The sequence below is a fragment of the Pezoporus flaviventris genome, unplaced genomic scaffold, assembly GCF_033815535.1.
Source record: "Pezoporus flaviventris isolate CSIRO_AGI_PZ_B2104156 unplaced genomic scaffold, CSIRO_AGI_Pfla_v1 ptg000081l, whole genome shotgun sequence".
In the NCBI taxonomy this organism is placed as follows: Eukaryota; Metazoa; Chordata; class Aves; order Psittaciformes; family Psittacidae; genus Pezoporus; species Pezoporus flaviventris.
In genome coordinates, this window is record NW_026892629.1 from 773769 (window position 1) to 786682 (window position 12914).

Below are 12914 nucleotides of genomic sequence, written 5' to 3' on the forward strand. Positions count from 1 at the left end.
CGTAAACCAGCAAGGTCAGGTTGATAAAACAGGAAGGCAGGATTTTTCTTGTTATCATACTCAGATATCAACTGAATAAGAAAACTGGAAACAATACTACTTTATGTAACATATACAACAATCCATGGAAGATTACTACAAAGCCAAGCAGACTTCTACTTGCACGTGTAAGGAAGGAATTTGTTTATATGTAAGTTTTCTGTATCGTGCAGTGTTTGAAGACACCTTGACAGGTTAAACATATAGTCATAGATCTGATCTTTCATCTTGTGAGTTTCTGTTAGATCCAGATTTTTTCTACAGCTGTTTGTATAACTCACAGACAATTAGTAATTGTAATTTTTATACTGTTACAATATTTAGGATATGCAAATATTTCAAATCCACATATGCATTTTCAGTTTTCCAAAACAACCACTGAATAAATATTCTATAGAATTTCTAAAAATGTTAAAATAGTCGAGTAATCAATAGCTGGTACTCTGAACTCGTATTGTCAAGACCTGCAGAGAAACTGGAATTTGCTCAGTATTCAAACACTCCTCTATGCAAAACTATTCACATAAGTAAATACATTGTTAGAAGTCTAAACCATTCAGAGTATTTTAAATCACCATTTGCCATATGAAAAAAACAAAAAGCATGGCCATATTATTGTTGTTGTGGAACACAGTATTTGCAAGTACTGCCATAATGATTTTTCTTTCACATATTAAGTAAAATTGCCACAATAAATTCTTGAAGAATGTGTGAATAGTCCAGATATTCACATGTAATGAGATGTCTCAAGGTGAACAAGTAAAGTTCATAAATATTCTGGAGTAAATCAATAGTGATTTTCATTACTTCTTGTTCCTAAAAGATAAATCTTTAAGTTTCCAACACTCTTCTCAGATTTTTTTCTGTTTTATCCCTCATCATCAAGAGTGAATATTTTCTGATGCTGCATAAAGTAGGATTACAGTACCTGTTATAAATTATTTGTTCTTTCAATTATTCGCTTTTAAACTCATGATGATTTCTTTGCGAAAATTGTAAGAAATACATCTTGTACTTGGAAAGGGAAGTGTTGAGGAATATGGTAATCCTCAATTTCTTAGCAGCTCATTTAGAAATTTTGCAGGGAAGTCTCCTATACAAACAATCCTTATCCTAGTGCTGGAGACAGCCTCTGTGTGACCAGAATTGCATGGTTAACCATCATAAAGACTCCTACATTAAACTGGACCCAAAAGACCCTGAATACTATGACATTGAACAGATTAAATATTTCTATGGGCAGCCTGTGTAGAAAATTAGAGGTCAAATGATCAAGTCTTGATGGAAACAAGGAGAAACAGTGGTGAAATAGACTTTATATCAGCAATTTTATAGTCAATATTGGATGAAGGCGCATTATTATATACATTTAAGATAGCAAGATACAGTGCAATTTCTCTGTATACACCCTTACTCCTTTCTTCCTCCTCCACCCTTTCACCCCTTTCACTCACTATCATCTGCCTACACCCTGCTCACACAATGCAAAGCAGAGCCAGGGCTTTTGGGTCAGAGATGACAGATTCTCTGAGAGATTCTGGTTGGAGTCATGCAGCCTTCATGTGGCCAGTGATGCTGGGTGAAGATGCAATGTAGCAAAGTCATGGGATCAGACAATTTGGCAGTCCCTGCTATGGGGAGCATAGCTCCAGGGTATGAAAGGTTTCCACCCTGCCTGCTGAAACCAGTCTGTGCTTCAGGTTCAGCAGGAGGCAAGTACAGTTTGTACCCAGTGTGCATATGGTAGGTGAACTGAACCCTGAATTTTTATAATTAAAAAAAAAAAGTAAAATAGATGTTTGAAGTCATTCTATCATCTTCAGTTTAAGAACTCCAAATCCCTAGGATACAGAATAATTTTCCATACCAAATTATTTATTTTATGAAATGGCAAATTTCCATAATAAAAGGCTCTGTCAACATAACTGCTTATACAAATGTTTGGTTGTTCTGCAGTCAAATAACTAGATCTATACACAGAGAACAGAAGACGTAAATATTATATTTAAACGTAAATTAATTTCTGAATTAATAACAACTAATTTTACCAATAACAACTAATTTTCCATTTTTAGAAAATCTGGAGTAGCAAAAGCTTGAATTCCCAGCTCTTAAAAGATTTATGCATAGATAGATGAGCAATTTCCAAAAAGTAGCCTTTAATATTTTTGTGTTTCCTGAGTTTCTATCTGTGGGAAATAGAGTTATCTTACCTAAATGAATCTTACTGATCTGACTAATGTGCTACATACAACATTTTCATACCCTGCTGCAACACACTTTGCAGCATAGAACAACAGCCTTAAATAATCTCTTAGCTCAATACAATTTTTCCTAGGTTAGCATTTCGTCTGGTATGAGTCCGAATATGATATCATGTTCCTATTTGCAATCCAAAGTCTCTGAGACCATTTCTGCTTGCCTGCTCTCTTTTCACTCTGTTATCAATCGTAATCAGAAATGTTTCTGATCTTCCCTGATAGCCAAGGGTATACCTTGCCCTTATAGCCTGCTTACAGTCTGCCTTAAGGTGATTCACTTGGTTCCTGTAAGGATCTGCTCAGAGTTCAGAAAGACAGTGTAGTTGCAATTATCCACAATCAGAAGAAGTTTCTCTGTCCTTTGATATCTCAATTTTTCAAAAAATAATTAGATGTAAAATTCTTTATCCCTAAACATAGTAATAAGATAAGTACATTTGCTGGTCTTTGGTTTTCTACTGTCTAAGGAAAAAAGGAGAATTTAAAAAAGATTGTGGAAAGAAAATAATGGCTAAGACCAAGGCCATTCCCTTTTAGATGACTGACTTTCCAATGAGTTCCTTTCCCAGCCCCGAGGGACTGCTGGAAAACTGCCCGAGGTTCGCGGGCAAGGTGTAGAGGGAGACTAATCAGTAAACCACCTGTGTGCTCAGCAGGTACTTGACTGTCAAAGGCAGCGAGGGCAACTTAAGCGACGAGCTGAAAATTACGCTGCCACTGGTGATTTTGATAGAAACATCAAGCAGTGGACTGATTTCATAAAAGCTTTCCTGATCTCCTAGTTGCTGAAATCCCGAAGTGTCCTGTACCTCAGAATCCCCTCATAAATCTCTACAGTGCAGATTATTTGTTGTCATCACAGACAAATCTGTAGTGTGTCAAATGTGAGGGCAGAATATGTTGAACCTAATCTCCTAACAGGAACATTAAGAGCAACTGCATTGGCAGTGTTATTCGTATTTGACTTTTTAATGTAAATTAGGTAAACCGATTTTTTCCCTCTGCTGCACTCAAGTGGCACTTCTCTGTAGAATTCAGTGGTATGACGATTCAGACCCGTTTGCCACAGAGGCTGACTTACAATAGTGACTTTATAAATCAGTTATTGTCTCGTATATCTGCAACATGGACAAGAACCCCCTGGATGGTTCAAAGGCATTAGACTTGCTTGTGTTGAACTTAATAAAGTGTAAAACAGTTTAGGTAATGGAGAAGCTGTTAACATCAGATTGTGACTAATTTTCTGTCTGCTACTAGGAGAAATGGCATTAGTTCCTGTGCCAGAACCTGTAAGTCAGTGTGGTGAAAAGGTAATTTTTAGACAGGGGTTCTCAGGAGAAAATAAGGGTAACAGTCAAAAAGGAGAGATTCCCCTTCAACATAATTTAAAAAAATAAAAATAAAAATCCTAGAAATTGAGAAAGTAGCTCAGAGGCTTTAGAAGTTCTCCCAAAATCAGAACTGCAAAAGGTCAACTGTCAAAGTGTTGTCAACAGATGACAGTTAAAGAGTGGTTACATAGCACTGAGACCTCTCTGCTAATTGTTTTCTATGTTGTAAATATCTGGACCTTTTGAGACTTTTTTAGGGAATGGCTTATTTGCAAACTAATTTTCACCAGCTATCATAAAAATGTGCAATGCCAAACACATTAAATGCTTTTTGCATTATTCTTTTATGAAATGTGAAATAGTTTTTACTAATACTTAGGAAACAACAGAAGTCAGGTCAAACTTGTTCACATTAGTAGTAAATATGATTGACAGTTAAAAAAGGATTAGCCAAGTGATGCTTTGGGGGGTTTTAAACTAAACCGTGAATACCAATTTAAAATACCAAGCTTCAGTCATTAGGTGGTACAGATGAACATGAGGCTGCACACCAAGAGGCTTTCTGACCAGCTGACATGTATAAACATTATAATCCTCCCTTTCTCATATTATTTGATTTAAAATAATGTTTGCTATGATGTTTAAGAAAAAAAAAAAAAAAACCAAACAAAATCCCACACTCTTATTCTTCTACAGAGACCCTAAAGGGGGAAGGATGAGAAATAGAATACATCTGTAGTGCAGGTCCGAGCCTCTTTTAAAGCAAGCGTGTTACACAGATGAAAAACTGTAACCACTACAAGGAAATGTCAACTAGAAGCAATAGCCTCTTCAGGACTATATAGCTGTCACAAATGAAGCGTGGAGTGCTGTTTTGCCCCACCCCACCCCTCTGACCCCTGCCCTCTTATTTTCAAAACAAGTAACAAAATAGCACTAAGTCTATTACAAGGAGAGTGAGAAGAGGATTGATGAAAGATTTAAAAATTCGAGGCTTCAAGGACCTTTTAAGTTTCAATTCAGGTGCTATAAAATAAGAAGATCTCAGCAGGCTTTTCAAAGTGCTCACCAGATAGAACCAGACTTTCAGTCACCTCTGCCCACCAGCAGGCACCTAAAGCAAACAGTCTCTGTGCTCCTCAGTCCTCACAAGCAAGGTGGGAATTCTGTAACAGTAGTGAGATTTTTTTCCTCTCAAAATGTATCCAGGCTTTCCTCTTAGAATTAACAATTGCTTGGAACAAAAGCTGTTCAGGAGGAAGTGTCATTTGGAGAAAACACCCCATGAACAGAGTGTTCAGCCTTTTGGGGGACACAGCAGTGGCAATCCACACAAACAGAGAGGAAACTTGAATGTTTTTTTCCCATACCCTCTGGACACCACTAACTGCAGGCTGCTGGCTACTGAAAACGTTTCCCTGGAGAGCTCTCAAACACAGCAATTTTTCAGATCTGGCCATTTTGTTTAGAGACTGATGTAAATTTGAGCTTTTTTGAAAGCTTGACCAATTCTATCAGCTTTGATGAAGATACATAGCACAAACTTCATTCAACATCGTCGTGTTGTACTGGTTTTGGCTACCATACTTTTACCAAGGTTATATTTTAGTTGTGGATATTATTATTATAGATACAGTTTCATGGTTCGAGAGGCAGGATGTTACAGCCTTACTACATGAAAAATACCTTGTGATATAGTGCAGTACATGTTAGTCCCTAAACAAAATTACTCTTTTCCTGTTATTCCTCAGCTTTTGAAATTACCACTTTCATAGCTGTGCCAGATCTTGAAACAGATCATGGTCTATACTGAAAACAAGCAAGATCAGCCCCCTCTGTATTACAAATGTATACACTTTTGCAGATGTTAGCGCATAAGCTAAAAATCAACTGTGAGGATGTGATTTCAAATAAAATCTGATCAACTTTTTTTTTTTTTTTTTCCCTGTGAGAGAGGAGGTTTGGAGAGTGGTGAAAGAAGAAGAATGCATTGCAGCTTCTGTGGATCTAGCAAAAGCAGCCCAAGGTACTACAATTCCGAGGAAGTTGTGGAAAACTGGTATGAAACAGGTGTGGCAAAAGGCTAATAAGCCTAAAATTTGACCTAACTGGTGAAGAGAAGGAGTGCTTATACAATCTGAAAGCTCAGTGTGTCTGATCTTTCACAGATATAAATTAATGAACTCTATTAATCTCAGTGGAACCACGCCGTTTTACGCTCTCACACATCAGTCCAATTTGAGTCTTCTTTTTGTCTTTCAGTCATTCTGCTTTTTAAAACAGTCCTACAAAAACAAAGCAACTGTGCACCTGAGGAATTTGCTTGGTGAAGAAACACATTCCTGTTTTACCTTTCTAGCTGGCACATAATAGTTTAAGAAAATGAAGGGGATTTTTTACTGACAATCTCAGAATTTGGAAAATTTACCTTAAGTACAGTAGTTCTCTATGGTATATTATTTTCCACTTTATTTAGTATTGTAAAGGCATTTTCAATAATTCTGGGTTTTGTTTTAATAACAGTGTCCTCAGATCTGCTAAAACATAAAACAACTCACTGGTCTCCCAAGTCTTGAACAGGCAAAGCTCCCTCCTCTACTTTGCTGATGTGTGCAAATTCTCCTTTATTAATCAGGACTAATTATTGTTTTCCTGGCTGTCTTACAGTCTTCTAATGACTATATTGATTAAACTGGAGAGATACTGCCTAATTAAATGTGTGATGTCCATTCTGATGCCACTTGAACATTGTTATTAATAGACACTTGGATATTATGGCAATGTGCTAAACAGAAATGCCTGTAATACAGGGCCAAGTCATATCCCAACATTTGAAACAGAAAGGTGCAGTAACCTTTTTCAACATGGTTGGCAGTTAATACAAAGCCAGAAGCATGATTTCTCCATGAAGACCTCATGCATCTGCTTTCATCTCTCTTGGTGTCTGTGAAGTCGTCTCCTTTCTGGCAGCCTTGTATGCAGCAAGGCCCCATTCTACCTCACCTTCTCAGAGGTTTAAAGCCAAGTAAAGGTAGTAAGTTGAGGGAAAGGCAAAACCAAACATCAGATGTTGCCCATACTTATTGTAATTCAGTGTACTGCTACATACATAAGTGAAGCTCACAGCGTTGCTTGCTATACCCTCAGTTTCTTGTGGAAACTGGTGATCTTCTACAGGAACATTAGGCAGATGCTGTCTTCTGGGCTTCTTAAGCAGAGGTCCCAGTTCTTGTTCTATACCAGGGTCATCACACATAAAGGGGAAAGTAGCTACACTCTTTGGATAACAGCTGAATTCTTGGGAGAATACTATGTTTTCATTTCTAAAGCATAGCAAACACCTGGAAATCATCATCTCTCTCTCCAACAGATGATAATCCTTCCACATTAATGGTAGCTCTGCCATCCCACATTAGGACAAGCCTCGGACCTTAGCCAGTCTTCACAAGCACTGTAAGATGTGTGATATAAGAAAAAAGGTTGGGTAGGGGGAAAGAAAAATAATGAAAACTTGAGAGTACACAGCCTTCCCTTCAGAAGGAATAATGAGCAATTTCCAAAGGGAGAGGAAGTTGTTACATGGTAGCTCAATATCATCTTCCAGGAGTTTTCTAGTTGGTGTTGAGGTTTCTTAATTTCACTTTTACAGATATATATTTTTCTGAGCCACTGCTGAGTTGCTGCATATTCAGACAAAACATGCCTACCTCCCACTTCATTCTTGGAAAGGTAAAGATTGTTCTTTCCAAAAATGTCTTTCCTACATACAGATGGGTTAGTATCAGACACTGCTATGAACAACCATGTAGAATATTGTATAAAGTTCCTGACTGCAGTTGCCCCATAAGCATGTTTTATGCCTCTGTGACAATTAGCTAAACTTAATTTGACAGGATATTCTGTGTTCTACTTCCAAAATCCTTACACTGCCGGTATTAACACACGCCATAGTGAGATATTAGTTGGTGAGTTTTCTCATACCAGAAATTTTTGTGGGTAACTAGTATAAACCTACCAGCTACAGGAAAAAAAAAAAACAACAAAAAAAAACCCAAAAAAAAACCAAAAAAAACCCTCTCCAAACATATTTTAAATATTTGTTTCTTGTTTTTAAAATAACCTACTCAAAGAGAAATAGATTTTGCTGTTTGTTTCTGCATGCAATTCTTCTTTAGCTAAACTGTAACAAATTTGTCTCTGTGTGACTGGGAGAATCCTAGCTGCTCATCCCCACCTATTAAGAGGGAGAGGTCATCAGCTATGTTTATCCATTCAGGCAACCTGGAGGTCTTACTTGCGTGGATAGTAAGCTAGCAGAAGAATATCATATACCACCATAAGACTATGTGGCTTAAATAAGTAGCTAAAACTGAGTTCTCATCCATCCTCACTCACAGGTCCCACTGGGAGGAGGAATGGAATAAGAAAATCAAACTCAATAGGGCCCTTTCATTAATTTAATTTCTATAGTTCAACACTGTTTACATAATAAAATGATAGCTACAGATCCTTCACTTTCTAAGAACAGAACAAGTGAAAACATATATCAAAATTACAGCATCAATGGACTGCAGATACCACACTACTAAGTATGTGCAAAATAAATTCTTAAATCATTTGACTTATTTTTTGAGAATCGTCTCTGACCCAAACTTTTAACTTTAACTTAGTTTTTGCTGCTGAAGTCTGGCTTCTGGAACTGCTCTCTCTTCTATTTGATCTGGCTTTGATTTGTTAATTTTCTAATTTAAATTGAAGGTTTTAAAAAAGATAGCTATCACAAGTCCAGATCTGAGCATCTTGAATCCTAGAAACACTTCTCCCAGATCCCCCAGTCTGTTACAGGAAAAGAGAAATTATAAGTTCAGAGGTTTAAATATTGTTTTTTAATGCCATTTTATTGGAATGGTACTGTAGTAAGAACAATAGTAAAAATTAAATTAAAAAATGCTCTAAACAATTTTCAGTAAGATATAGAAGAATTCTGCTTGCTAAAAAAAATTTCAGAAATTGACTTTGCATTTTAAATTTCTCTAATTAAATTGCCTTAATGTAACAAATGCATTCTAACTCTCCGGTATTTACAAAAAGCTAATACTTCAGAACTGACAAACTCTTACTACCGTCAAAAGACACATTATTTGATTTCCACTGATTTACTGTGAAAGTACAGAAAAAGGTTTTGATCCACCCTCATTTGATTGCATATGTGGTGTCCAGTTTTGTTGCCCAGCTTTTCAGCTAACATTACTCACCTTCAACTGCCTAAATTAATGCACGTTGTGCTGGCTAGAGAAAGAAAAAAGTATCAGAACTACTAAACTGCTTTTGGACACTCTAGGCTGGCCCAATACCCCCAGGATATAGCCTCTAATAACATCAGTTCAAAATCCTGAAGCTTGTGACTGAAAAGTGCAATTTTCACACTAGATGTAAATCCAGCATTTCACTGAAAGTGTAAAACCTGATGTCCCTGCTTTCTGGCTGAGGAACAAGAAAAAATGAATGCTATAATTCCATCACAGAGAATCCCATCTTCCACCCAACAAGGATGTGGGAGGAGGAATACTGAGCCATCATTTCATTACAAAACACTTAATTTTGTTCTGGCAGCTGGTAGGACCCCAGCTGTCCCTTTCACTTTCACCCTGTGACAAACACATGGAAAGCTGTAATAATTTCAAGCATGAAAACAGAGAAAAGATGAACAATAGTGAGTTGCTAAGAATGCTCATTTACATAGGATGTCTTCTTAGCTGCCCCAAATGACTTGTTTTTCTCTTAGCCCAACTGCACCAAGAGCTTTTGGCCATATACCTAGCTTGATTATAGGACAGATTGGGAATTAAACATTTCTTACAGTTAAATAAAGAGGCCTTATGTTTTAGTTTATTGGCAGTAATGCATTGCTAGCATTTCTGTTTCATACAGCCCCTATAAAGGAAATTAACAGTACATGAGATTTTTTCTTTTTTCTATGAGACTGAAAAATTACAAGAAAACCATCATAAAATATCAACTTTCAGACTGTTCCTCATTAAAATATGCTTTAATTATTGATAGAAGGACTATGGGGTGAATGAGAGGGAATTACATCTGATTGAATGTCTCAATTATACCCCATAATTGCAATGAAGACACTGGAAAATCAGTCTGCTTCAATGACCTACCTAGAGGTCTGTTAAGGGCAAGCAGAGGGCTGTGTTTCAGAAGAAAAAGTACATAAACAAGGAGGAAGGGGAGGAAACAGCTGCTATTATAATGGTGTATTGATATACTAGTTTACAGAATTAAACATTTCAGTTCAAAAAAGTGGTCTGCAATACACTGGATCAAACTCAGCAGCATGTGCCTTATTCTGTTGGAATCACTAGAACTTCTCTCATGACAAGTCTTGTCCACCCTGCAGAAATAAATTCAGAATGAGCAGCCATTCATACACATGAAACTTCTGCAATACACACTTTTTTTTTTTTTTTTTTGGAGACAATATGACTGCAAATGCCAGTGTTTCATCCACTGCAGAGAGGCCAATCTTAAATTGTATTTTGTTCTCAATGCTGAATTGAGACTGTTCAGAGAAAGCAGAGCAGACAAACTTTTCTTATTAAAGTAGAAAAACAGTGTCATTTCCTCAGCTGAAGTTCACTTAGCATATTTACTATAAATATCACCAGTAATAATTGCTACAAAACACAGAGCAAAATGCAGATTATAGAGCTTAAAAACTGTATTTCCCTTAAAAATATTTATTGCAAGAAGTGAACTTAATTCTAGGAAATTATTATTAAAAAAATGCCTTACAGACTGTCTTTTGGAAACTTGGACATCTTAGTGTAGCTACAGGGTCGTTCCTTACAGAACAGGCTATAGTCCCTATAGACTGAGGCTTCCCCTTAGACAAATTTCTAATTAGTCATCTAACAAATACTATATTAACCTTTCTAAACCTGGGGCTAGAGAAGCAGTGCTTTAGTTTTGAAAACAGCTAGCAGTTCACATAGTAAGACTTTGGAGAGGACTGGGGAGGAGAGAATGGCATGGAGATTACAGAATAACAGTTCAGCTAATGAAGCTTGACTTTGGGTTGTTAGATGATATGGAAAAAAAAATAAATCCTCAAGTATCTTCATAGAGATGGGCCACTAAAGAGTTTATCTGTGACAAGCCCTTTTTGTTTCTGCAGTCATCAGTGAGGATACAGCAAAGGAAATGGAGGAGCTGCAGTTATGCATTTGCAGTACACAAAGTCCTTGTTTTCCCACTAGGCACTGCAGAATAGCAATTGTCCATTCACAGCACATATCACATCCTCTGCATTTCAGGGCTAATATTTTTGCAGTCCTTAAGCTAGCATGCTTCAGACCAATGTAGCTATTCTTTGTAACCCTTTGAGGTGCATTACATGAAGGATGTGTGTTCATGTTCTGTTCCTTGTTATACGAACTGATTTGGCAGGTATAATTCCTAAAGCTAGAATAAAAGATTTTCAAATTGCAGAGGGTTTATATCCATAACTACATATCAAACAGAGCTGTAAAAGGTCTAATTTCACAAACTGGGAAAATATGAAGATTGCTAGTATATTAATCCAATTATCAATAGAAGTTGGCTGTGTTGAAATTATTTTTAAGACCGTTCATAAACACACACACAGAGACACAAGCTCTGACAAGTAACTCCTCCTTTTGTATTTTAGAATCATACGTCTGAAAACAATGTTAGTTTTATGCTAGCAGTTGCTTTCGTTTCCTGGAGCACACACTGTTCACTGTAATGCTGCAACACTCATTCAAGGCATATCAGTACCTCAAATATGAATTGAACCTATATGTCATCAAACAGACATCAGGCTACATTAATTCAACTTCCAAGCAAATTCTCACTTTTCTCTGTTGTCGTAGCAAAACCTATCTGAAAATTGCTGATACAAGACGATCGGCTCCTTTCCTTCCCACTGAGGATATGCTTACAAGTCAAAGTGCAGGCTGCTGCTTAATTTTGAACTTCTGAACCCAAACCAAGTAAAGCAATCTAAGCATGAATTAAAAAAAAAAAATGATGTGGTACATGTACTCCTAAAACCGAGGCCGATATTCTTTTCTGCTTGACCTGCTTATTTCCAACTCTTTCTCTCTCTGCTCTAACTCTCAGACAAACTCACAGTCCCCTCAGGATAAGAATGAGTTTCTGCTTTCTTCTCCATTCATCTAAGCCAGTCAAGTCCCAGGTCTCCTCTCCTGCCACAGAGCAGTAGGAAAACATACAGAAAAAAGCAATCACAGTTCCTCAGTGGAGTCAGAAGGGACTACAATAACGGATTCTTTCTGCAATCTTCTTTAGCCATCAAATGGTTAAATCAACATAAGTTAAAATTTTCATGTAGTTTGAATAAAGAGAAAAAGGGAGGAAATTAAAAAACCGGTTGCTGTAGTAACAATCACCAGTAAAAATCTTTTCTACTGAATAGTAGTATCAGACCCCTCTCCCCCTCGCAATTTTAGCTCCCCTTCAAAAATAATCATGCTGCCTCTTTTAGATTTGCTGTACATACCTCAACCATTAAACAAGACATTTAACCATACTGGCAGTTCTGTGACCTTTGAATGCCGTGAAATCTCTAAGCGGTGCAGCTTGTTCATGAAGACTTGTACTGCAGAATCCAGTAACTGCATCCAGGGTTAGGAATAGAATTAAGTAACAAAAGCAAACAAAAATTAAAAAAAAAAAGAGAAAAAGAAAAAAGGAAAACCAAAAAAAAAAATGAAAGAAAAGAAAACCTCCCCAAGTCCCCCAACCCAGCCAACAAAACCACCTTAAGAAGCAAAAGGACTCGGGAAGAGAGTGCACTTTTCTGCCAGTATCAGGGCTGGGGTAGAGCTGAGCTTGCTGCAGTCTGCCTGCCTGTGTTAGCGTGCCGAAGGCCGTGCAGGGCTGGGAGGTGCTGTCAACTGCCACAGGCGCGGGAGAGCAGACCAATCCGCGTCCGCACTGTCAGCTCGGTGGAGTGAAGCCTTTGCTGTTTATGTTTCCTCATTTCAGGAGTGACGTCAAAGGGTTTAGTTTTTCCTCTGCATGTGCTATTAATTTTAAACGACTGCTATGGGAAGAATGTGGCAGTGATTTAGGCATGCTATCCGTGCAAAAGAAACCTGAGTCATGATTTATCTGTCCTGGATTTAGCCTAGAAATATTTTATAATGAGAGGTACCAGAAAGATCAAAAATATCCTCACAAAATGGGGATAGGCTATAAATGTATTGAAGTATTCTTAAATATACCC

At 37.3% G+C, this 12914-nt stretch overlaps 1 protein-coding gene across 1 annotated transcript in view; it reads right to left on the minus strand.

Moving 5' to 3' along the window:
• Positions 1–12641, minus strand: part of PDE7B (phosphodiesterase 7B) — a 174774-nt gene extending 162133 nt beyond the window's left edge. Inside the window, exons 1-2 of the mRNA XM_061474940.1 lie at positions 12447–12641; positions 12186–12300 (exon numbers count right to left, since the gene is read on the minus strand). Coding sequence (XP_061330924.1) covers positions 12186–12206 — 21 coding nt within the window. The 5' untranslated portion in view covers positions 12207–12300; positions 12447–12641. The remainder of the gene's footprint in view (positions 1–12185; positions 12301–12446) is intronic.
• Between the last annotated feature and the right edge of the window lie 273 nt (positions 12642–12914).